The sequence below is a fragment of the Nicotiana sylvestris genome, chromosome 6, assembly GCF_000393655.2.
Source record: "Nicotiana sylvestris chromosome 6, ASM39365v2, whole genome shotgun sequence".
NCBI lineage: Eukaryota > Viridiplantae > Streptophyta > Magnoliopsida > Solanales > Solanaceae > Nicotiana > Nicotiana sylvestris.
Genome location: NC_091062.1, coordinates 62,479,029 through 62,506,064, shown reverse-complemented (window position 1 = coordinate 62,506,064; position 27,036 = coordinate 62,479,029). Strand labels below are relative to the sequence as shown.

Sequence of the window (27,036 nt, the reverse complement as noted above, 5' to 3'; positions counted from 1 at the left end):
AAAAGTGCCTTTCTTAAATTACTTTTGGTAATAAAAAAAACAGTTTGTGTTTGACTAATTAATTTGAAAAATACTTTTGAACAACAATTAGCGTTTGACCAAGCTTTTAAAAGTGCTTTTAAGTATATTTTTCTCAAAGTGTTTTTCAAAAAGATGTTTTTGATAAGAAGCTACTTTTTCTGTTTCTCAAAAACTATATATGCTTTTACTCAAAAACAGTTCTTTTCCTTCTAATCGCTTGATCAAACACCTTAACTTTGAAAAAAAATATTTTTGACCAAAAAAAAGCTTGGCAAATAAGCTATAAGACTAGTAATCAGTTTCTTATATGTCACTTCAAGAATTGTATCAATAACTTTAATTTCAACTCAAAATTTAATAACAAGGTCTGAAAATGTTGAAGCGCTGGAATGACAGCTGGAAGCCAAGGCAGTGTATTGAGTGACAAGCAGTCATTTTAGCTTAGCGTTAGTTAGGTGTTAGTAGTTAGTTATAACAGAATTAGGTTTATTATTAGTGCTAATTAAGTGAGCTAGTTAGAGTGTGTCTATATACACGTGTATGTATCAATGAAGATTCATTCACTTTGTAATTGATTTCATTTTCTCTCAATACATAGAAGATACAACTGTCCAGAAGCTTCTATTCACAATCTTTATCTTCTTCGTTCTTAGCTAAGCTCAACCACTACTCAATAATGGTAGATTTAACATGGTATCAGAGCTTATTGAGTGGCAAATCACCATATGAGGTCTTCTATAAATCACCACCTTCACTACTACACTTACGAGTTATTGGTTTTCTTTGTTTTCCTACAGTTACCAGCCAGAATGATAAACTTCTACCTAGGGCAGTAGCAGCAGTCCATATGGGATATTTCACATTTCAAAAGGGGTACAAATTATACGATCTCAAGGACAAGAAATTTTTTGTCAGTAGAGATGTTACATTTAGAGAGGATGTGTTCCCATTCTTAATGATGAAAGAAGGAAAAAGCCCTCAATTATTTTTTTAAACAGCTAGACAATATACAACAGAACAACATGCATCTCCACAACAACATACTCCTACTCAGGAAATGCAGACTCCTGATCAAGAATTAGGTCAACTACATGCTGAATATGAAGATACGATACCCCAACTGGATGACTTATCCAACAATGATGCTGAGGAGGTTCTAGTTCAACAGTCAGACCAAGCAACCGAGATAGCACATGAGGAAACATCACACATGCATCTTAGAAGAACCAGCAGAGGGTCTAAACCACCAGTATGGGCCAAGGATTACATCTGCCCAACTATGAAGCCTTCTTTTTCTACTTCCCTATATCCTATGTTCAACTATCTGAGGTATGACACATTAAGCAATGCATATCAGAGTTATCTTACTGCAATGACAACAGATGTTGAACCCACATCCTATCATCAGGCAATGAAGGATCAGAAGTGGATAGATGTTATGCAAGCTAAAATAGATGCACTAGTGAGCAACAAAACATGATAGGTGGTTCATATTCCTAAAGGCAAGGTTCCCACTGGTTGCAAATAGGTATACAAAATCAAACATAGATCATATGGAACAATAGAGAGGTACAAAGCTAGATTGGTTGCTAAAGGATACCGTCAACAAAAGGGATTGGACTATCAAGAAACATTCTCTCGTGTGGTTAAAATGGTAACCATTAGGACTGTCATTGCCTTAGCAGCTATGAATCAATGGCCATTGTTTCAGATGGATGTTCACAATGCATTTCTTTAAGGTGACCTTGAGGAAGAGGTATACATGTAACTATCTTTGGTAGCCAAGGGGGGAATACAGGATGTAGACTACTCAAATCTTTATATGGCCTTAAACAAACATCTAGGTAGTGGAACCTTAAGCTCACCAATGCACTCCTATAGGCTGGTTTCAAACAAAGGAAACATGATCATTCTCTATTCATCTCAAAGAAACACAACAGACAAGTTATAATACTTGTGTATGTGGATGACATTCTCATTACAGGTGATGATGCTGGTCTCATTCAAGAAGCCAAGAACACTTTACAAAACAACTTTAAAATGAAGGACCTAGGGACTCTGAAGTACTTCCTAAGAATAGAGGTATGCAGATCACAACAGGGAATTTTGCGTTGCCAAAGAAAATATGCTTTGGAGCTGATTGCAGAGTTAGGATTGTCAGGTTCTAAACCTGCCTTAACTCCAATGGAGCAAAACTTACCACTGCTGAATATGATGAACACTGTGACTTCAGTGATGATGCTGCATTACAAGATGTAAGAGAGTACCAAAGACTGGTTGGGAAGCTGCTTTACTTGACATTAACCAGGCCAGACATAACATATAATGTGCAGACCTTGAGCCAATTTATGCAATCTCCTAAGAAGTTACACCTTGAAGCAGCCTACAGAATTGTGAAGTATGTGAAAAATGAGCCAGGATTAGGAGTGTTGATGAGTGCAGAAAAGAGTACAGCCTTAAGAGCATTTTGTGATGCAGACCGGGCAAGCTATCCAAATTCAAGGAAATCAGTGACAGGGTACTTGGTGAAGCTGGGGAACTCCTTGTTAGCTTGGAAGTCGAAGAAACAAAACACAGTAGCAAGAAGCTCAGCAGAATCAGAATACAGGAGCATGGTCCTAACAATAGCTGAACTTATGTGGCTACTATGTTTACTTAGAGAGTTGAAAATCAATATTGATGCTCCATTTCAACTGTTTACAGACAGTAAGGCAGCAATGTAGATAGCTAACAATCCTGTGTTTCATGAAAGAACAAAACACATAGAAGTTGATTGCCATTTCATAAGAGAAAATGTGCAGCAAGGCATGGTACATCTTGAGTATGTGCCAACAGAAGAACAAGAAGCAGACATTCTGACAAAGAGACTTGGAAGTGTGCAGCACTATCATTTGTTGTCCAAGCTAGGGTTGTTAAATATCTTCACACCACCTAGCTTGAAGGGAGTGTTGAAGTGCTGGAATGACAGCTGGAAGCTAAGGCAATGTATTGAGTGACAAGCAGTCACTTTAATTTAGTGTTAGTTAGCTGTTGGTAGTTAGTTATAACAGAATTAGCTTTATTGTTAGTGCTAATTAAGTGAGCTAGTTAGAGTGTGTATATATACACGTGTATGTATCAGTGAAGATTCATTCACTTTGTAATTGATTTCATTTTCTCTCAATACACAAAAGATACAACTGTCCAGAAGCTTCTATTCACAATCTTCATCTTCTTCATTCTTAGCTAAGCTCAACCACCACTCAATATCGTTGGATTTAACAGAAAAAGTAGAGGCACATGAAACAGATGGGACAGAAGGGTTATACAATAACACAATTGGAAAGAAAGTGATAAATAAACCTATAATTATCAACTTCTTCAAAACTCTGACATTCGCTCTGTTCTAACACAAATAATTTGAAACTTACTTGTCCAAAGTGACGGTACAATATTCCGAGGCAACGTGTATGCCGGATTTCCTAAAAACACAAGAATAAAATAGACACAACAAAAAAACAAAAAAAAAACAAAGCCTACACTGGAAATATTTGATTTTCTTTAGTTCTCTTACGAGAAGGAAAAGTGTATAATACCTAGTACTTTTCTTCCTCAAATGAGAAGAAAAATGTTGAATACGTAGTTTTTTTCTTCCCCACTTCACCATTGAGAAGATAATAAGGAAAATAACTTATCATAAGCTTCCGTTTCAATTTCTTTCCTGAACATCTTTTCTTATTCAGAGTTAAAATCAAACGCTCTTTCAACCTTAGACAAATAGACACGGTGTGTGATAGGGAAGGAAGGTCTCAGACATAATTTTAAGTCCTCTAACCATTAACTATATATAAATGGAGTGCAGCTTCCACCCAAAAAAAGGTTCAAAACACAAATCTAATCAGAAAGCCAAACTATATATGATGATGAAAGTAGAGGTCCAGATGGAGCTACTATGGAGGTGATGTTGGCAGGAAAGGGTGTAACTGGAGATGGTGGTGATCATATTGATCTTCCTACTCAAATCCTTAGGGAGGAGAGTAGGAAGTTATTTTTTACCAACAATGTTTGCCTTTTTGCAGGTACCTATCTAGGGCCTGGATCATATGCTTTGGCCAAACCTAAAAGGGTGGTATTAGTATCTATGATGCTCGTTCCTGTTAGGACTAACCAAGGCATAGACCAGCCCTCTCACATTGCTCTTTGCACGAAGGAGAAGGTACAAGCATGGCAGGCACACTGGATATATGCTAAATCACTCCACATGGAGCCCTACTGGAAATGCTCAATAAGGAGGCTGTATATGGTAAGCTCTATACGATTCAGTGCTATCCATTGCACGTTGGAAGTATTATACTCAGTCTTGAAGCTAAGGAACTGGTCTCTAAAAAGCAAGACAATGCAAGTGTGTGTTACTATACACGACAGATTTTGCTTTGGGAAACTATGGCAACTTAGGGTGACTAGGAGATAATTTGTGTTATTCATATGTACCCTGCAATGTACTATAACTTCATTGATGTGTTGATGCTAAGGAACTGCCCAGATTTTGCAATTGTGACCACAAAACTCTACAGTTGTGTGCTACTTCTAGCTACGTCCAAGTGTAAAGGGGAAAGAAATGCAAAGATCTACATAAGGATATGCATTACACAGGCTCTTGGTTTAGAGGTGAGAAGGCTTTGGAGGTTCCAACACCTGATAGAGTTGCATCAAGATGGCCAGAAGTTGAAGCAAGGATCAATGTCTCACTTTGTATATCATTCATTTTCCAATATCAACTTAAGACTTCTTGCCTTTAAGTTGATACTAATTTTTATCATTCTGGCAAGTTCTTACTTCTTTCACATTGTAAGACATTACTTTATTTTCGTCATTATTAATTAAAAAGACCACTAAGCTAGGTATATTAGCTTAACAAAAAAAAATCAGCAAGCCAGAATGGCACACAATTTTGTTGTCGTTTAACCTTTTTTTTTTTTTTTTGAGAATAGATTGGCATGAACTCAATAATCTCCATTTACTTACAACAACAACAAACCCAATTTGATTCCATAAATGAGGTTTGGGGAGGGTAGTGTGTACGCAGACCTTACCCCTACCTCATAGAGATAGAGAGGCTGTTTCCGATAAACCCTCGGCTTAAGGAAGAAAAATTTAGGTGTTAGAAAGGATCAGAAGTTAGTTCATCAACGAACAGTTCATTCACTCCAAGTATCTCCATTTGACCGAGGTGCACTCACCTAACCCATTCTATGGATTAGAACACCTAGAGGTGCGAACTTGCTAAATGCATACTGTACATATTTGCAATTATAATCCTTTCCTCAAGCTATAACCCTAGAATTCTGTGTCAAAGCAAGCCATCATCACTTTTGAGACCATGGACCTTGCAAAAGGAACATAGCTCAAGCTATACCTGTAATGCAACAAAAGAGCATCAGCTTCCTAGCCTAAACAGAAATATTTAGAATTTGGCAACTAGCTTAAAAGGATAACAATGCCAAGTAGACGCGGATCAAGAACAAGGTAGCAAAAAAGGAGAAGCTTCCTATTTATAAGCTAGTGGTCCTATTGCCCTACGTTTGAGCCAAATGCAAGAGCTGATAAAGAGATTATTACCAGTGTGTGCTACACACAAAGGCATTACTTGTTCATCAACAAAAAAAAGAGCAGCCCGGTGCACTAAGCTCCCACTATGCGCGGGGTCCGGGGAAGGGCATCTAATTAGCAGTTGACAAAGTCGAAGTTATTCTATCTAGTTTCTTTATAGATAATTTGGATGACCGAAATAAAAAGAAAAAACCTATGTTTTTTTGACCAATTCAAGGTGAAAAATGGGGTTGCTCCCTCGGCAAACTAGGATAAAGTTGAGCCTAAAGATCTCGATTCAAGATATATCTTTTGACATTCTAGTTTATCCTCCAAGTTCTCTAAACTATTAAAGCGAAAAGAGTTTATCCAATTTCGGACGTGTTTAACGGGAAAAAAACTTGTCGGGAAATATTTGTCTCAAGTGCTCTACTGGATGAGTTCTCCGCTATTTCAGAATTTATATTTGATACCAGAATTTAAAAGGAGAGTTTGCTGCTGAGCCTGGTTGTACTTAATTTCACCTATCCCAACCACAGAGTAACTTATCTTCTTATGTCACCATCCCCCAATCCGTGTTTATAAGACTGAACCAGCGTGTGACTACAGTCTGACATACCAAATAAGTGCACCAAACTCCAATACAATTGCCAAGAGTGTAAGTAGTTTGTTCCGCACCTGAAGCAAGCAAATGTAGATGAGACAATAGAATGGCAAAGTTTGCAGAAAGCCAAGATGAAAAGAAACTAAAAACATGACTTATACAGTAACTCACATATAGAGCAGAAAACAGAGCAATGATAATGCTTGCTAGATAAATGGCAGTTGCATATAAGCGAACTGGGTCAAGCATCATTGTCACTTGTCGTTTAGGCCCTATAAGAAACGCTGTGCTGCCACAGAAAAACAATCTAAGTGAAAAGATGAAATACAAAAATGGTAGCAAGTGCGAGAATACACAGGAGAAAAATCTGTTATTGAATAATAATGATACAATGAGTCCTATATATAATACATATTCTACTCCTACTACATATGAGACTAGGACATATTCTATTCCTACTACATATAAGGATTATTTACACATAACTATGTAACACTCCCCCTCAAGCCGGTGCATACAAATCATATGTACCGAGTTTGTTACATAAAGTGACCGGCGCGAGCAACATACAAGGCCACTAGACTCCTATTGAGCAACAAAACCAGGTAGTTGTTGAGAAGTTGGCCAAAAAGTCGCCGGAGAAATTTGAAAATAGTGAGACTAAGCCGAATTCCACACTTCAAAATAAGTTCTAAAATACCAACAGAAAACAAAAACTTTTCTGAAAATTACTCTTCACACCGGAATCATTGTTCATGTCGCAAAGTGCACTGTTCACGCCGTAAAAAAGAATTTGTCAGAATTTGATGTAATTTATGTGTAGGCTCGGAATCACTGGACGAGTAAGTTGTCCTGAAGAAGTTTTATCAAAAAGTGGCCAAAATGGCTAACACACTGAAAAAGTTATTGTAGCTCGTCGGCAAAATCCAAAGTTCTCGGTATCTATAGGAAATTGTACTGGTGGACTCGGAACCACCCCATGAAACAACTGTCCTAAAGAAATTTTTGAAAATTCTGGCTGGAAAGTGCTCCACGCGCCGGCACGTGTGTTAGACGTGCTCGCCGGAACCCTAATTCTTGCGGCGCGCGAGTGACGTTTTGCTAGAGCGATTGACTGGGGTGTTGTCGCATGACTTTTCCGAACAAGATGATGGTGTTGGCTTTCGCACAACGCTTACCGATGAGGAGATAACACAAATCAATCTTGAGCCGTCAACTGGAAAGACGCACAGTGGCTGACTATTCTGTTCCGATGGGACTGGGATTTCTGGGGTTTGGTCGCACAAGGGTTTCGTATCTGATGGTGGTACTGTTATATGCAAAGTACCATTATAGAAGTGATGAACCATGGGAACAAGACGAAGTTGTCGGAAAATTGCATGGCGACGAGATCTTCCTGGATGTCGTTGGAATGACGCACATCGATAATTTTCTCATTGAAGCTCTGATACCATGTGAGAAAGCGTAGGAGAAAAATCTATTATTGAATAACAATGATACAGTGAGTCCTATATATAATACATATTCTACTCTTACTACATATGGGATTAGGACATATTCTATTCCTACTACATATGAGACTAGGATTATTTACACATAACTATCTAATAGTAAGAAAGGCAGAAACGTCAGATTGTATGCTACATATTATGCAGTATATCTTAAAAGGGGGCAAAATTATCCTTATCGAGTCTATTCTGTCTAGCACCTGTACATGCTACATATCCTTGTTCCCAGTTCTATCCGGTAGTCAGGAGATTAGAGAAGTTAGAATAGAGATTCCTATAGGATGGGATAGCGGGAAAGGAAATATCATCTTGCCGAATGGAAGAAGGTGGTGATCCCTTTAGAGGAAGGAGGTCTGAGTATGCGCAACATTTCTATGTTGAACAAATCTCACCTTGAGAAGTAATAGTGGATGTTTAAGAATAAAGGAAGGGGCTTTCTCGGTTATAAAATATGAAATAAAATAAAAGAATGAAGGAGGGGCTTTCTGGAGAGGTGATTGCATTAAGGTACTGAAGAATGGAATAGGGTTAGCTCACTAATAGCCTGTTTGGCCAAGCTTCTTTTTGGCCAAAAGTGCTTTTTTTGGCCAAAAGTCCTTTTGGCCAAAAATTGAGGTGTTTGGCCAAGCTTTTGGAAGGAAAAAAAGTGCTTTTGAGGAGACGCAGAAGCAGTTTTGGAGAAGCAGAAAAAAGTAGCTTCTCTCCAAAAGCACTTTTTTGAGAAGCACTTTTGAGAAAAATACACTTAGAAGCAGTTTTTTAAAGCTTGGCCAAACACTAATTGCTGCTCAGAAGTGCTTTTCAAACTAATTAGCCAAACACAAACTGCTTCTCACCAAAAGTACTTTTGAGAAAAATACTTTTGAAAAAAAGCACTTCTCAAAATAAGCCGACTTTTGCAACTTGGCCAAACAGGCTATAAGAAGGTAAGAAATACTTATGGGCTTTGTGTGTGGAAAGTAATAATGAAGGGGTACAAAGACTTCTGAATATTTTGGATTTCTAGTTGGGAATGGGAACCAAATTTGTTTTTGGCTCGACATTTGGTGATAGGAATTAACATAGAGAGAGATGTTTCCTGGCTGTACTCCATAGCAAGAAACAAAGAAGTGACAGTGCCAAATAAGGTTAGAAGGCTGCAGCGAAATATCATGGGATATAGTCTTCAATTGAATTATATAGTAGTGAAGATTGGGCCGCTAAATTCCAACATATCCACAAGATCAGCGTCGCAAATATGCGAACGTTAAAATGGATGCAGACGTACAAGATAAAAAATGACCATATCCGGCAGAAGGTGGAAGTAGTACATATCGAAAATAAAATGAAGATAGGTTACTTTGGAAAAGGGTAGAGGGGCGGGCCCATTATCCACCGAGTTTCGAAGGTTGCGGTTGGTCCAAAGGATCGGCCCCAGACGGATTTCTCGGTCATTAAAAAAAAAAAAAATGACGATAGGTTACTTGAGATGGTTTGGTCATGTCCTGCGTCGACCTTTAGATGCATTAGTCCATAGATATGTAACTATGGTGGGTGAAGATGATAAAAGGAAAAATAGAGCTCAAGAAAAAAAACTATATATGTGATACCAATTAGCTGATAAAATGTTTATTCATGTTAGTACGTTTACTTTAGGTCCTATTTTTTCCAAAAATCTTCTAATTCTATCAAAGATTTATATGCCAATAGAAAATATAGATAATTTCTAGTAGTTTTTATTTTTTGTATTATATTGGTTTGAGAAGAGCGTTATTGGAACGACATGGCCAGTAATGATTCAGCTCGACTGGACTTATTTGAGATTGAGGTATAGTTGTTATCGTAAAGTCTTCAAAAAAACCACCCAGGACTAGGAATGGGTTGAGATGGACAAGCTCCTCACCAGAATATATAGTACTGAAATTGAAAACAGTGAGGATAGGATGGCATGGATGGGACTAGGCCGAAATTACTCTCAAAGAAATCTTATTTTTTCAACAAAAAAATCAAGTTTTATTTAAAAAGTGGCAAGTATATACCAAAAAATTGTTTGGTGAATAGGGACAGCACAAACAATATGTGGAGATTCATTTGGAAAACAAAAGCATAAAAAATGGATCGTCTTTTACACGGTGCGCATGCTGGGATGCTATTCCAGTAACAAGTAACTGAAGAAGGGACCTGTAGTAGTAAGCTACGGTTGCCTATGTAATAAGGGGAGAAGACACAGATCACCTACTTTTGCACTATGAATTTGCTACTGGCTTGTGGGGTTTCATCTACCAACAAGGAAGGCATGTTGAAGTATTACAACACCCAATTTGCATACAACGTTATATGCATGTAAATTGACCTCTTTTTGTCGTAAACTTTCATGTTATTTGAAAAATCTTTTGTTAAATTGTATAATCAGTGCATATTGGTTACAAAATTCAATAGACACTTTAATAATACTAGGATGCTCCATTGGTTGGTGGAAGAATTCGCTCCACCTTAAGCGAAATGGAGCAAGGAACTATCAAGGGCCAAATAAGAAAGTATCATGGGGAGACTATAATGTAATTTTGAGAGACCAAGATCTATTCTATACATATTCTAAAACAAGGAGGTGATGTGGTGCAAATTTTTTAAACTCCTTGTATTTGAGTTATTAGATCTTTAAGATTAATTTGCAGCCATTGGATACATGGGTACAACTTTTCTACCCCTTTTGAGCCGCTACCCATGTCGAACAGCCTCTCCAATTTCCTAAACTCATCTTCTTCTTCAAATTTCATTTTATATCCTCCGTTGAAGAGCTCAACACTATATCAATACCATTCTCTTACTCTCATCTAAACCCAAAATTTATTGCATATAACCTTTTCTCTCTACCTCTTTAAAGTTTTTGAATTTTGTTTTGAAGAATCAAGATGGATTAAGGATTATTTTGAAGCCCTAGATTTGGCTAGAGAGGAACTTCCTCTCTTCCATTCATCTTGCATGCACCTAAATGAGTTCTCTAAGGCACTCTAAAAGATCAATGAAGAAAAATACTTCTTGATGGTTTAGACTAAAAACCATAGCAAAGATAGATCTCTTCTCTTGTGGTAAACTTCTTACTCAAAATATATTGATAAATAGTTAAGATTTTAGTTAATAAACTAGAGACATTGAGAACTAAGAATTCACTCGTTTTTTACTGTAAAACATTTAGCAAGTTGACAATAACTTTCTTTCTTGAACTCGGATTGACATGATTCAAAATTCTGTAGAAAACTAAGACATACTTTTGTGAAGACCAAAGGATCTAATTCTGATGTTTAAGGTGTAAAATAGACCGAAGCTCAGGGCATAGATGCTGCCTAGATTTTTTGGCAATAAGAACTAGGGATAGTTTTGACCTACTGTAAGGTTTTGCCCTTGGCTTGTGGCTACGCACAACACAATGCTTTGGAAGCTTGTTCACTTACTTCATGTAATAGTTAGCATACTCATTGTAGTTAGTTGTAGTGCTACTCCTCTTAGTTTTGGTTTTGAACAAGTTGTAAACATTGGATCCGATTTTGGATTTGATTTATATATAGAGTAACTACTAGGCACCTGCCTAGTGGTATATTTGCTAAAAAAATAAAATAAAAAAGTAACACCTATATGGATTTTTTTCTTCTATTGTACCCTATTTTTAGCTAAATCTGCATTGATTCCAAATTATTTTATAAAAAGAATAGAAGTCAATGGTTTTCACACTTATCATTTGGGAAATATATAGGTCCTCAATACCAGAAAGACAAACAGCTTGAGGTAAAATGAAATTGCTGTAAAGCTGCAGCGATCCAAAACCAATAGAATTAACACCAATAAAGCAAGGAAATAATATTTCCAATTTTTTGTGTCTTCAAACTAAAAGAGAGCAAGTATCTGCTTGTCACGGAAATAAGAAAAAATCGGCCATAGAAATCTAAAAACACACCCTAGTTATACAATCTCCCCATGCCCTTATCAAAGCCAGAAGTTCAGTACCCACGGGAAAAGCTCATTACTACCATAGCACCAAGGGAAACCAAAAACAACACTTATTAAGATCAGTGCCCAAAAACCAGATATCTCACCAAAAGGATCCCACTGAGAGGTAACATGGGAATTGATTCAAATGGCCTGGTTTCATAATTAAAAACTGCAATAATCTATCATTTTGAACAATTGTAATCATTAGAGTTAACAAAGAAAACAAGATATTTCATTCTACATCAAACAACAATACCATTGTGTCAAATCCTAGTTGGATCGATTATCTAATGACCAATGAGTTCCAAATTTAAACGATATCTAGTATAAACGGGAAACATTGGTGAAGCTAATTCCCAAAGGAAAAATGTTATTCATAAAAATAAAATTATGAAAAAATATTCCATTTAAAAGAAAGAGAAAAGAGAATCTTATAACAGACCTTCCAAGTGCAAGCAAATTACCAAAGGAAAATGTTATTCCAAACTTGATCGGGTTGAAGAAAACCAGCATTGACTGTCATAAAGAGAAGAATGACATCTACATGAGATCTTATGCCCATCCACGAAAGAGATCAAATTGTAAAACTGAAAATGAAAGATTTTAGACTGTCCAAGAAAATAAGTTAGCAAGTGAACACTTCACAGAAGAACAAACGAGCTATATATATAAAGAACATTCATTGTATGTTAATCAACACAAAATCCTTAACGATTAGATGTCTCAACTTTAAGCATTAGTTCTGAACAAATTTGTCTAAAAGAACTCATTGCTGGTGCATGCAATACATGCTATAATAATACATCCTATAATTTATCACCAAAAGACTCAATTGCAAAATGTTACCTTTCAAAAGAAATATAATTTGTTAACACAAGCAAGAGATACATTGTTCAAGGACACAAGTCCTCAGCATTAATATGAAGAGGTTGCAAAAGAAAAAGCTAGCTCCCTTCACTCCTATAATACATTTGAAAAGCACCAAATCCAGAAACCCTCCTAAGCTTAATACTACCAAGAAACAAAACCCATTCTGCTTCCACAAAAAAACATAAGAAATGGTATATGCCAATAGATTCTTGTCTTCAATAGGGTAACCACGACGGGTCCCCTAATGCTTGCATTAGGGTAGGCTATCTATATCACACCCCTAGAGGTGCGGCCCTTCCCCTACGTGAATGTGGGATGCTTTGTGCACAGGGTTGTTCTTTTTATTCTTGTCTTCAATCAAAATAAAATCAGAATAGACGCAGAGTAAAGCTCATAGCCATCTCTTTTGTAATGACCCAATCCGGTTGTTTAGAGTTCTAGCATCTCGTTATGCGATTTGAGACCTCGAGTAGGTTCATATGATATTCTATGAATTGCATGTATGCTGGGTTTGAATCCCAAGAGGTTCGGGAGTGAATTAAAACACTTAGTTCCTATTGAAGTGTTGGGTTAGAAGAGTTGACCAAGGATTGACTTTTGGGTAAACGGACTTGGAATCGGAATTTGAAGGTTCAAGTAGGTACGTATGATGATTTTGAACTTATAGGTATGTTCGGATTGGGTATTGGGTGTCCCGAGAAGGATTTGACACCATTTGTGGAAAGTTGGCAGTTTGAAGAAGTCTAACTCAAGTTTGCCTTCTGCTTTATTATATTCCGTTTGGTGTTTTGAGCCTTTGGACAAGTCCATGTAGGGTATTTGGACTTGTAGGAATGTTTGGATGGGGTCCCGAGGCTCTCGAGTGAGTTCCGACGCGTTTGGAACAACTTTTGGAAGATTAGAGTTGTTTTTTTTATAAGGTAAATTGTATTAATCAAAAGGGAGAGAACTCCTGTATACAAGAAGTATACCAAAAAAGAAGAGAATTTACATCAGAACATGATTCTCTACATAACATTAGAGTTGTTAAAACAACATTTTTCTGCAACTAGCCTGACTGTACAAGAGCATATCTCCCAATATATAAAAAAATTTAAGATGTGTGTTTTGATGAGATTGTAGCCCTTTGAGTCTAATTTCCGGTGATTCAAACCATTTGTCATTCCAACATTTCTACAAGGAGTTATGACTATTTTTACCGGAACACAACAGTGCAGATTTCTATTTGTGGTTGACATGCGGTAAACATGCGGCCCGCATGTGAATTTTGCAGCCCACATGTGAGTTTAGTAGAGCCCGGGGCAATTTTTACAGCATTTTCCAGAAACTATTAAATGCTGAGTTTTATGATTTTTCTTTCATTTCCGCACGTTTGGAGCTCGGTTTTGTGAGGTTTTGACCTAGATCTTCATCAACAAGCTTGGGGTAAGTGATTCTAACCTATATCTATAATTTATAAATGAATCTATCACTAGACTTTGACATCAAAACGTGTGATTGAACAAGAGAAATTGGAGTTTTTGTCTAAAACTTCGGAAAATAGATTTTGTGGTTTTGAACACCGATTGAGACTCGGATTTGAAAACTAATTACATATTTGAACTCATGGAGTCATCTGTCAACGGGATCCGACTTTGGACCCAGGTTTTGACAGCGTGGACCCGAGTTGACTTTTTTGTTGGCTTTTAATATTTGACTAAAGAATGAAGCTTTATCATTTGGAATTGGTTTTTATAGCTTTGTTTGACCCCGTTGAGTATTGTATGTGCTAGATTGGACTCGATTGATGAATTTGGAGCTAGAAAAGACAGATTTTGGAAAACAGAGCTAGTTAGGGATGAGGTAAGTATCTTGTTTAACCTCGACTTGAGAGAATGTATTCTAAAATGGACTTACATGCTACATGCTATGTGTTTGAAGGTGACACATATGCGAAGTGAAGAGCGAATAAGCGAGCACCAAGGCTATATTATGCTCGCGGTAGACTTTAGGCATCTTTATGCCTTGTTTGGTTGTGTTCTTCTTGACGTATGCATTACTTTTCGTATGACTATGTGAGCCTATTTATTCATGCTAGAAATTATGTTTAGGCTTATGATATCTTATTTGGGAATGATGGGCTATCCTTGAGATGGTTGATATACTAGATTTAGCTGTAGTCATACTTTATATCATGAGCACACATCTGTATCTTTATTTATTATGTCCCTATGCACCTTACTGGTTATTTCTTAAGCATATGCAAACATCTTTGGAGATGAGAACTTGATACGAATTGATATGATTATGGCATATTTGAACATTATGAGCGGATTGATATAGTTATAGCACAAGGTTTATGTCGTGCGGGTATTGTTCTTGCACGAGGTTTCTGCCGTGCAGCGTGTGGATACAGATCCATTACTCTAGGGTCTCCCTCCCATGTTTCTCTGTTGGTGGCCAACATGCAGAGTTTGTGAGACTGATGAGTGTCAGACTATGATGGTATTGGTTGATGAGTTGGGCGTAAAGGTGGAAGCTTTGATTACTTAAGTGAATCCTTTACGTCATATCCTGCATTCCATAGGCTTTCTGTACATGTCTTCTAAATATGCTACTTGATGCTTCTGTTACATGCATTCGACATATGCACATTCATACATTTTACATATGCATGGGATTTGCTATGAGACACTTGGAGGGTGTCAGGTTGATGTATATGTTAAATCATCATCATGCATAGAGTAGAATTATGTAGGAGCATTCGTACAAATGCTATTTGGGAATTGATGTGAAATTGGGTTCTTATCATGCATAGACACTCTACATCCATGTAGAAGTATTCGAGATAAAGCTACTCGGAGTAAATCTCCTTTATATATGGATTTGGTGCATTTGTATATGCTTTGATCTGGTTATTTAGAAAAGCATGTTGACTACCTCCTCCTTTATTATGCACCTTATTATAGATATCAGTTGTTCCTTGGCTGATTCTTGGCTATTTCTCTATTATTCAATATGCGTATGAGCTGCACAAGCTATATAAAGTGAGTATCTTTTGACTGAATGTCGCCACTATTTCATTGAGGTTAGTCTTGATACTTACGGAGTACATGGGGTAGGTTGTACTCATACTACACTTCTGCACCTTGCGTGCAGATTTTGGGAGCTGAGCTGTTGTGAAAGTCGAAGGCTAGCATTGAAGATGTACCAACATTCCAGTTGCAAATTATCATTTTGTTAATGGTAATCTAGAACTCGTATTTCTATTTATGTATATTCCACACAGATGATGTATTTTCTTCACACTAACGGTGTAATCTTATTCTTATAGCCCGTTTGGCCAAGCTTCTAAAATTAGCTTATTTTGAGAGGTGCTTTTCTCAAAAGTACTTTTTAAAAAAGTGCTTTTGGTGAGAAGTAGTTTGTGTTTGGCTAATTAATTTGAAAAACACTTTTGAGCAGTAATTAGTGTTTGGCCAAGCTTTTGAAAACTGCTTCTAAGTGTAATTTTCTCAAAAGTGCTTCTCAGAAAAGTGCTTTTGGAGAGGCTACTGTTTTCTGTTTCTCCAAAACTGCTTCTACTTCTCCTCAAAAGCATTTTTTTCCTTCCAAAAGCTTGGCTAAACACCTCAATTTTTTGGCCAAAAGTGCTTTTGGCCCAAAAAAGCACTTTTGGCCCAAAAAAAAGCTTGGCCAAACAGGCTATTAGTCGCTCTTGACTTGTAATTTTTCAATTCTTGGTTTAGTTATATTAATCTTTGCACACTTATCTTATTATTCATTTGATGATCTTCAGTTCGAGTTGTATTTATGTTGGTCGGCTTGCTTAATTGGTTGGGTTAGGCGCCATCACGATTTCTTTGGGATTTGGGTCGTGACAAGTTGATATCAGAGCTCTAGGTTTATAGGTTCTACGAGTCAAAAGCAAATGTCTAGTAGAGTCTTGCAGATTGATACAATGACGTCCATACTTGTCTTCGAGAGGCTACAGGACATCTAGGAAACTTCTCTTTCTTTCTTTCCTTATCGTGCGACTTTTTTTAGCTTGAAGTCTAAATCTTCAGTTTCTTTCTATTCGTACATATGCGATGATGAGAACTCGATATCAGTTGGGCATCGACACTTGTGATGATGTCGTAGATGTGGTATGAGATGCTTTCCCATGATATGAGGGCAAGCTAGTCTAAAGGACTTGTGGCCAGGTATGGAACACAACTTTGGCTCAGGGGACTCAATTAAGTAAGCAAATGATTTTGGACTCTTTTGTCCGTTAGTGTCCCTAAAAGTGGGAGTGATGGCACAGTGAGCGGTTAGATAGCTATGTTTTCACAATTGGTTGCTCGAAAATTGAGCGGGTGCCTCCATAGCCTTAAAGAATAATGGAGAGGCTATTTCCGAGGGAAGTGATAAGAGTTAACAAGGTAGCTATGTAATAAGTGTTATGGGCCTAAGGACTACACTTACAGGGTTTATACGTAACAAGAAGGTTTTGCTTGAGATACAAAGGAAATGTGAACACTTGATCATCATCTCGATATGTAGTGTCTGTCCTGATAGAAGTTTAGAATTCGGATTCAACAGGTCTACAGCCTGTCATTCCTGTCTCCTCAAGAATGTCTAAGGCATACTTCCGTTGTGAGATTACAATACTTGAGCTAGACTGAGCGACCTCAATACCTAGAAAATACTTTAATTTGCCAGATCCTTAGTCTAAAAGTGCTGAAAAAGATGTTGCTTCAATTTAGTGACACCATCCTGATCATTGCCCGGAATAACAATATCAACAACATAAATGATAATAGGTGAATTTAACTATATTCAGGCCCTAAATAACCGCCTTCTTGCATAGTTTTGATAATAAAAGTGATAACAAAATGCTCTTATTAGTGCTTTTCATGACTTGCAGGTTATATATGACTAGGGAAGGCTAGGGAGTACTTTTGGAGTCAAAAATTGAAGAAAGAGAGGTCATCCGTGAAATATCCCAAGTGAACCACGCAAAAACAGGCTGAAGAAAAAGACCCCTTCCCCTTCGACAAAACAGAGCTCTCAAAACCTAGGGTTCTACCTGCTGACCATCGACAAAACAGAGACATCCCCATTGCTAACCCTTTCTCTCTCGCTCGAGCTCGACCCCTTCTCCCTTCTCGCTCGCGGGTCGAGCAGTCCAGGACCCAGGTAATTTCTTCTTCACTTCTTCTCATTTTTTTCTTTTTTTCTTTCTTCTTCTTCTTCTTTCTTTCTCCGGTTCAGAATAGATTATCCTTTTTTTCTTTCTTTTTCCTTCTTATTTTAGTGTATATTTCAGTTTATAAAATTAATTATTATATATATGTTATATTTTCAGTTTATTTGATTAATTTTATATGTCTTTCATTTTAGAAAATTCATTATTATTTATATATATATATATATGTTATATTTTAATTTATTTGATTTTTTTAAGGTGTATTTCAATTTATAAAATTAATTATTATATATATATTTTCAGTTTATTTGATTATGTATTTTCTTATATCTTAATAGGGATTCAAAATGTCTCAAAGTTCGAAAGAGAAAGACCCGGCTTGGCGATATGGCAATAGAGTTAATGAGAAGAATACAAATGTTGTATGCAAGTTTTGTAACAAGATTACAACGGGTGGAATTTATCGATTTAAATACCATCTTATTGGTAGCGATAGAAACGTCACAAGTTGTTCGAAATGCCCATCGGAGGTGAGGGAAGAAATAAAGAATTTTGTTGAGAAGAAGAAGAAGCAAAAAAATCAAATGAGTCATCAACCAATGGTGACCAATCTTGATGACGATGATGATGATATTGAAGAATTGTTACTTCCAACAAAACGTGGAAGAGATGCAATCTCTTCAAGTCATGGATCATCGACTAAAGGTCCTATAGATTGATATTTCCCAAAGAAGCCGGAAGCAAAGAGCCGTGGAAAAGATGTACAAGAAATTGCTAAAGACATTTTGAGGGATCGTGCAGTTAGAGCTTTTGCACGATGGGTCTATGATGCTAGGCTCCCCTTCAATTGTGTCAACTATGACACTTTTGGAGACTTTATTGAGGTCGTTGGTCAATACGGACCTGGAATGAAGCCTCCCACTTATCATGAAATCGGAGGTCCTTATCTAAATAAGGAAGTGGAGGAGATTAATAAAATTGTTGAGAAGCATAAAGTTGTGTGGAACAAGTATGGCTGCTCCATTATGATGGATAAGTGGACGGCAAGAACTGGGAAAATGATTATTAATGTGTTGGTGAATTCTCCCGGGGGAAGTTTGTTTCTTGAGTCCATTGATGCTAGCGACTCATCCACTGACCACATCAAAATGTTCACCTTGTTTTAAAACACCATTGAAAAGATTGGCCCAAACAAAGTTGTTCAAGTGGTCACTGATAATACGAGTGAAAATTTGAAAGCGGGTGGCATGATTGAAGGAGCGTACAAGAATGTCTATTGGCCTCCATGTGCGGCTCATTGTATCGACTTAATGTTCAGGGACATTTTCAAGGAAAAACCCTTCTCTGCAGTTTTTGGCCAGGGCGTTAAGGTACATTCTTATATTTCTCAGCGGACCTTGTTATTGAATATGATGAGAATATTCACCATGCAAAAAAATTTGGTGAACCGGGCAAGACAAGGTTCGCCACTGCTTTCTTGACTTTGCATAGTATTCACTTGCAAAAAGCCAATTTGAGAAAGTTGTTCACTTCATAGGAATGGAGCAAGAGTAAATTTGCAAAGGGAAGTGCGGGGAAAGATGTTGCACGCATTATTCTTTCTTATTCTTTTTGGAATAATGTCCTTCATGCTCTTAAAATTGGTGGCCCTTTGGTTAAAGTACTCCGTTTGGTGGATGGAGAGCAAAAATCACCAATGGGCTACCTCTCTGAAGCTATGGATAGGGCCAAGGAGGCTATTCAAGCATCATTCACTAATGAGCAAAAATATGCAAAGGTCTTTCAGATCATTGATGCAAGACGGAATGAGCAACTTCATAGACCTTTGCATGCAGCTGGACTTATTCTGAACCCGTCACTCTTTTATGATCAGCATGAGAATAATTCATTGGCTAAAGAAGTGTGGACGGGATTCCATCAGGTTGTTATCAAGTTGACCCCAGATGAAAACTTGCAAGAAGCTTGCAAGAAAAGATAGTAGATCAGCTTGCTATTTACAAGGCAGCTGAAGGACTTTTTAAGCTCCGACTTGCTATTAAACAAAGAAAGACGAAGTCACCAGGTGACCAAGCGTTTCTATATTTTATAGCTCTAACTTTAATGTATTCTTTATACTTATTAACTCTTGAACATTTTTTTTGACTTCTATAGTTGAGTGGTGTGACCAATATGGTGTAGAGACTCCGGATTTACAGACTTTCGCCATCAAAGTTCTAAGTTTAACTTGTAGCTCATCCGGAAGTGAAAGGAACTGGAGCGTTTTTGAACATGTGAGAAATAAAAAGAATTATTTCGTGTTTTGAGATAAAGTAAATTATATCTCAATTGTCCCAACTCCTACTAATTACTTGACATTTTGTTTGCAGATTCATACAAAGAAGAGGAATCGACTAACCTTGAAGCGCCTCAATAATCTAGTGTTCATCAAATACAATAGAGCATTGAGGCGTCGCTACAACTACCGCAATATAATTGATCCAATTCTTTTGGACAATATTGATGAGGCTAATGAGTTGCTAATCGGAGTCCCCGAAGATTGTGAAGATAAAGAAGTATTTGAAGGCGACTCTGATTTCACTTGGGGTGATGTTGCGGTTGGTAGTGGAGTTGGGGAGAATCCTTATGGTTTAAGGGGGATTACTTCAAGTTCAAGCTCGATTAGGAAGGGAAAAAGTGTGGCTACTACAAGTCGATCCCTATCCCTAATTGATGACGATGAAAGTGAAGAGGAAGAGGAGGGGGAAGAAGAAGATGACGAGCAATACGAAGATATCAAGATTTTGACAATCTTGAAGAAGAACAAGAAGAGTAGAAGAATAAGATGTCGATTCTAGTAATTTAGTAGCTTTGATTTTGCTTGTCCTATGGTTTGTGGAGGATTTGGTGGTACCTAGTACCTACTTTTAAGTTTTTAAATTGAAGTTTTTGATTATTTATAATTTTATATTGTGTCTTTGCAAGGTTTACATTATGTTTTTTAAGAATTGCGCTTCACTTTAATAAAGCGTGCGCTTCGCTTTTGAAGCGAGGCGAGCCTTCGTCGCTTTTTTACGCTTCTCGCTCTTGAAAACACTGAGGCCACTAGACACTCCCTGAGCAACAAAATCGGGTGGTTGCTCCATATAAACCTCATCCTCAAGGTCACTGTGAAGAAAAACATTCTTAATATCCAACTGAGAGAGAGGCAAACGGATGCTATTTTAGCCACGGGAGAGAAAGTATCACTATAATCGAGCCCAAATATCTAAGTATACCCTTTGGCAACAAAACGAGCCTTAAGTTGATCAACCTAGCTATCTGGACCAACTTTAACTGCATACGCCGAACAACCACCAACAATCTATTTACCCGAAGGAAGAGGAACAAGCTCCCAAGTACCACTCGTATGTAAAGCAGACATCTCGTCAATCATAGTCTGTCACCACCCTGGATGAGATAGTTTTTCACCTGTAGACTTAGGGATGGAAACAAAGGACAAAGATGATACAAATGCACAATGGGGTTTGACAGACGATGGTAACTTAAACAAACATAATGGGGAATACAAATACTCTAGGGCATTATCACTACGAAATGTGCGGATAGAAACCCCAAATTGATTTTGAATTTCAGTGTGGAAGGTCTGGAAAATAGAAAACAACTCAGATCGATTTTTCATCAAAAATATCCAAGTGCACTTGGAATAATCATCAATGAAACTGACAAAGTAGCGGAATCTCAAGGTAGAACTGACCTGACTAGGTTCTCAAACATCTGAATGGACTAAAGTAAAAGGTGACTCTGCTCGATTATCAAGACGTCGAGGGAAATGGGAGCGGATATGCTTACCGAGCTGACATGACTCACACTCTAGAGTGGACAAGTGAGATAAACCAGGTACCATTTTCTGAAGTTTTGATAAACTGGGGTGTCCCAACCGTTTATGTAATAAATTTGGTGAAGCAGTAACAGGACAAGTTGTTGAAGGAAGACAAGATGTGAGTCCATGTGATTTTGCAAGCATAAGGTAATAAAGTCCATTTGATTCACGCCTGGTACCAATGATCCGCCCTGTACTGCGTTACTATATAAAAACAATGTCATCAAGAAATAAAACAGAGCATCTAAGTGATTTGGCTAAGCGACTAACGGCTATGAGATTAAAAGGACTACCGGGAACATAAAGAACTGAATCTAAAAGTAAGGAAGGAAGTGGACTTGCTTGACCTATTCCAGTTGCCATGGTTTAAGACCCGTTAGCCATTGTGACTGTTGGGAGAGAATGGGAACATGAAATAGTAGCTAAAAGAGATTTGTTACCAGAAATATGATCAAATGCACTTGAATCAATGACCCAAGACTCAAAGGTTGGAGATTGGATACATAAGTCACTCTACTATCTGTTTGAACAACGGAAGCTATCCTTGAAGATGTTTGTTTACACGCTTTGTACTAAAGGAACTTAATATAATCCGGTAAAGAAACCATCTGGATTAGATTCAATGCATTGTATCCAACGGATTGTGAGTCAAAGGCTTCTAATACGAATGTCATTACAATGTTTACGCCGAAAAAAAAGCAGAATTTTTCTAGAAATTACTATTCACGCCGGAAAAATATAAAATTGGTTGGAATTTGATTTAAATTGGATGGTTAGGCTTGGAATTGCAAAGGGAACAAGCTAGCCTGAAGAGTCGTCACAAAAAAATGGTCGGAAGGTGGCCCACGCGCCGGCACGTGATGTCGGAACTTCGCCGGATTTTTTTTTCTTGCGGCGCGTGGAGGGTCTTCTGACGGAGATTTTTTTATGGGTTGGTCGCCGGAAGGCGATCTACTTCGTTGTGGTGTTGGTTTTTGCACAACACTGACGAATAGTGGCTTTTTACTTGCGGCAGACCTGTGTTTGCTGGAAAAAAGAGACTTCCGGTTGACTGATTTCTCTTTGCGGAGTCGCTGGAATTTATGCACAGCGATAAATCTCTCACAATTGCTATGATACCATGTGAGAAAGCACGGGAGAAAAATATATTATTGATATTCTATTTAATTATAATACAATGAGCCCTATTTATACAACACATATCATACTCCTATTCTATGTGGGACTAGGACTAATTCATGTTATGTACATAACTATCTAACATAGTCTTTTAGCTCTAATGAGTTGAAAGCAACAACCATGTAAAGTTTGAAAAGCAAAGCACGTATAAAAGATAAGTTGCAATATGAAAAAAGCCCATTTCAACAGTCTCGACTCTCGTATAAACCATGAAATTCTTTTTTGTCTAGAAGAAGTTACACCAACAGGTTATGCATCTGCAACTCCACATAATGATCCCAAGAACCAAAATGAACTAGTGATAGAAATGAAAGAACAAAAGGATTTAGAGAAGTGCAACTCACCAAGAGAGTACAAGCGATACCAGTTGACAAGCATATAGCAAAACCATAAAGCCTCTGTTGAGAAAAAAAATGAGCATAGTTGGTCACTGATTACACATATGATAGTGCAGTTAGTGTTCCCATTCACTTTATGAAAGAAAATTCAGTATAAGTGTACTGAAGCATCACATTCTGAATAGAAACAAATTGAACTCGGCAAGATATAATCGACCCATAGGATAGTGCAAGTTCCACTGTCACCATATCTAGTTCTCCTTGGTTACATCTCACAAAAACCACACATTTTATCTTCTTGAACATCTTCCATGTTGTGCTCATAACGAAGTAGTTTCTTTTTAGCCCATTAGTGATAGTATGGGATCCTGTTAAAAGGGAGAGAGGAAATCTGGAAACCCCAATAAAGAAAATTGCATATTCACATGTCAATACACATTACAATCACATGTCTGCATAAAGTTAACAAGTCTGCTCACTCTTTAACTAGTGATTCGACCTTCCAGGCCCTCTATCTAGCAACAACAATGGGGTCTGGGGAATTCTTAAATAGGCCCTCTATCTAGCCTATTTATGAATTCTTTCTTGTCTCTGGTGCCGACCTTACCGGGATTCTTCAGTTTTCCTACATATACCTATGTCTAATGGGTATTAAATGGTCAGGATCCTTCAAAGTACTTTAAGAACCAGAAAACACCATAATAAAAATAACACAAAAGAAAATGCTGTGATTTCATGCACATGTGGCACTATCACATATGTTGATGTACACTCGAGAAAGCTCATCCTAATCTCCGTAAAGATTATTGCCTTTGGCTTGGTTAAGATGGAATAACACTCAAATCTCACTCGCTCCCTCCTCCCTCCCCCCGGCTGTTTTCTTCATCCACTAACCATATCAACCGCATGTTTTTTGTCATATGCTTACTGTATCAACTGCATGTTACTTCCATACCCACTAAAGATTATATATTGTATATTTTAGTAATATCAGTGTCCATAATAATTAAAGTATTAAACTAGGATTCAGGTTTTTTTCCTTTTTTATATGGTAAGGTGTCTTATTAATGAGTACTAAACCAGGATTCAGTACCATATCACTTCTTGATACCTTACACCTGTTGATCTCAACATCAAATAGTGTAATTCAAACAAATTGACTATGTCATAGTACAATCTTCCCAAGATCAATTATCAATTTCTCTTCAAATTACCATCCATCCTAATTGAGAAAATCATTCTCGCACCTACGATGATATTTTCTTTGCTGAATCTTGTAAGGAAGTTGAGAGAGAAGCATATTATGTTTCAAGTGATGGGCTAAGATTGAAAAACTTCTTCTGTACAAGTATCTGCATCGGTCAAAATAACCTAAGGATTTGTACAATACTTTAACCATAAATGGGGAAGAAATGAGTCCACGTGTAGGTTCCAACCTCATGTGTTTTCACCAAAAAAAATGAAAATTTGAGTAAGGTAAAATAATGTGTTCTCACCAATTTTAAGAATATATATCTTAGCCCTGTTGCAAGTGCTTTAACTTTCCAGTAGTCTTAAACAGAGACAGAGAAACATCTCCTCCTGATATCTCTAGATAGAGATATTTCCAGTAATATTCTTCCACTAACAACCGCACTTCATTTTTCAGGCTGCTTAGCTGCATGTCCATTAGAAAAGGTTACCAGTATACTATTTTCCAATATGCTAAGCAGGCATGACTGCTAGAGGAACTAAGCTAGTGCTACAAAACAGAGCTACAGATTGTGCAATTCCTCGATTATATCTAACATGGCATCTACATCCTGTACAAAAGCTAGGTTGCACCAAAAGCTAGCAAAGAAAAAGCTCTAAGCTTAAGGCTGCGAATGTTTCTCTTGGTGCTTTCAAATTATGTTATTGGAGTACTATTCCAGCAGGATATTTTTTAGCAGGTAGTATAACTCGCCAAGCAGGATAGATCAAGTGAGTTAAAAACAACAGGCTTTTACCATTGCTAGAGTTTCTAGAATTTCTTCCATTCTTCTAAGTTTTGCTAATTCTAGCTCTACCTTCAAGTCATCAAACACAAGTAATTACAATAATTATTTCAAAACTTAAAAGCATTGAGTTACTTGTACAAATGCCTTTACAATGCAGCTATTCAAAAACACTTTTCGTTTGTGGCCAAACACCTCAAATCTCAAAAGGAAAAAAAAAGTGTTTCTATCTTCCCAAAAGATCGGCCAAACAGGCTATAGCATCGACCTCTAGATGTCATCAGTTCTAGCTTTTTGTTTTCCCTTTCTTACATTTTTAATTACAAAAGTAGACATTTTCATAATTTAAATCTGTGTTAATGGACCCCGACTTCTAGTTCATCAGATACGTGGACGTGCACATTCAGATATTCCTAGAGTTTTTAGCTATTACAAAGGATCCATACTTAGTATCTATTCCCCATTCACGTAACACAGCAATGAATCAAATTATATGTATTTTAGCTCAAAAATACAACCAAATAAAAACATAAATACTAACTCTACCAATCAACATTAGATTATATGAATAAGTAAGTCCATCTCAACCAAAAATTAAAGAGGTATTGATTGTATTTTTAAGACTAAGACAAGATAAATAATAAAAAAACAAAATTAAATCACCCAAATTTCCTAAGACAAGATAAATAATAAAAAAAACAAAATTAAATCACCCAAATTTCACACCTGTTTGGTAGATAAAGTGCAGTTGCGATTAAAATCATCCAAGAAAGATTCCTGCTGAGGAGCTGCTTCTTCATCTTCTACATCCATTCCCACCAGCATTTTCATCTTCTCCAAAGCCTGGTTCATTTTCTCCATTTCTTTTTTCCTTTTTTGCTTTTCTAATCTGACCCACTTCAGTCTACTACTCTATAAATTCTGACCCTTATAAGGGAGTAGTGTGCCCTCCACGCAGTAGGCTACCTTAATCGTTTGTTGGGAGTAGGGAGATCTACCGGTCTTTTTACTTTTGACCCCTACAATTTTCCATATTACTTTTGACGTTTGACCCCTACAATTTTTATAGCAATACCTTTTACGAGTAAAATGCTTTTAAGGGAACTAGTCTTAGGGCCCTAGGGGTGATAAAACTGACCCAAGCCCATGTAACATGCCCAACCCACCCAAATGTTAATGGGTTTGGGCTAGAGTGATTTTGTTGATGGGCTGAGTTGGACTATGCCCAAGGTAACCCATGAAAAACCACTGGCCCAAATTGATCCATAGTGGTAAAAATTGCACGGGCGTTCTATTTGGTCGCCCCTATTTAACCTATACCCATTTTTTTTAAAAGTTTTAACTTGTACTTAGTTTTTAAACAATTTCAACCCCTTTCTCCTCCTCCTTCGTTTCTTCTTCTTCTTCTTGTGAGAGTTAGGGGATCTAGCAAACAAATGTTCTCTCAATTTAGAGTGTCTCGTTATATTTAATTTTTTTAAACACAACTGCTTTCAGGCCAACATCCATAGTCATGTACAATGATGAATAGATTGGACGACTATGTCAATCAAACTTCTACAGCTATAATACTTATTAGCGAACACTAGTAAATACACTGAAAGGACATCTTAGCCAGAAATAAAAGTAAACCACCACACATAAAACATAGAGAATAATAGAATATCACTGATAAGATTTCTAATGGCTCTGGAGCAGTTGTTCTTGCAACTCATAATATTGAGTCAAGTAAATAGGCTAAAACTTCAGCTCTAGAGCTGAAGTTCGCCAGTTACAAATAAAAACATCAGCTCTAGAGCTAAAGTTCGACAGTTACAAAACAAAAACTTCAGCTCTAGAGCTGAAGTTTGCCAGTTACAAAAACAAAAATTTCAGCTCTAGAGCTGAAGTTCGCCAGTTACAAAACAAAAACTTCAGCTTTCATCAAGCCCGACTACTAGAATGTTGAAGTTTTGCGTGATTGTCTTTGCTACTTCA

The 27,036-nt window shown here is 37.2% G+C and overlaps 1 protein-coding gene across 1 annotated transcript; it reads right to left on the bottom strand.

The window, feature by feature from the left end:
* Window positions 1-4,949: 4,949 nt before the first annotated feature.
* On the bottom strand, window positions 4,950-26,101 carry LOC104246978 (uncharacterized). Its single transcript, XM_009802900.2, has 6 exons — window positions 25,786-26,101; window positions 23,090-23,143; window positions 12,110-12,183; window positions 6,365-6,482; window positions 6,209-6,267; window positions 4,950-5,416 (listed from the first exon to the last, which is right to left on the bottom strand). Exons 1-6 carry the CDS (start codon window positions 25,918-25,920, stop codon window positions 5,338-5,340), a joined length of 519 nt encoding a protein of 172 aa, XP_009801202.1. The 5' UTR covers window positions 25,921-26,101; the 3' UTR covers window positions 4,950-5,337.
* Between the last annotated feature and the right edge of the window lie 935 nt (window positions 26,102-27,036).

Bases quoted from the DNA above. Each gene is read 5' to 3' on its own strand.
- LOC104246978 (XM_009802900.2), bottom strand. From the start codon at position 25,920: ATGGAGAAAATGAACCAGGCTTTGGAGAAGATGAAAATGCTGGTGGGA. The intron at 12,184-23,089 runs GTGAGTTGCACT...TCTTTATGACAG, and splicing joins GTATCGCTTGTACTCTCTTG to TCAATGCTGGTTTTCTTCAA. The intron at 6,268-6,364 runs GTGAGTTACTGT...TGCTTGCTTCAG, and splicing joins CTCTGTTTTCTGCTCTATAT to GTGCGGAACAAACTACTTAC.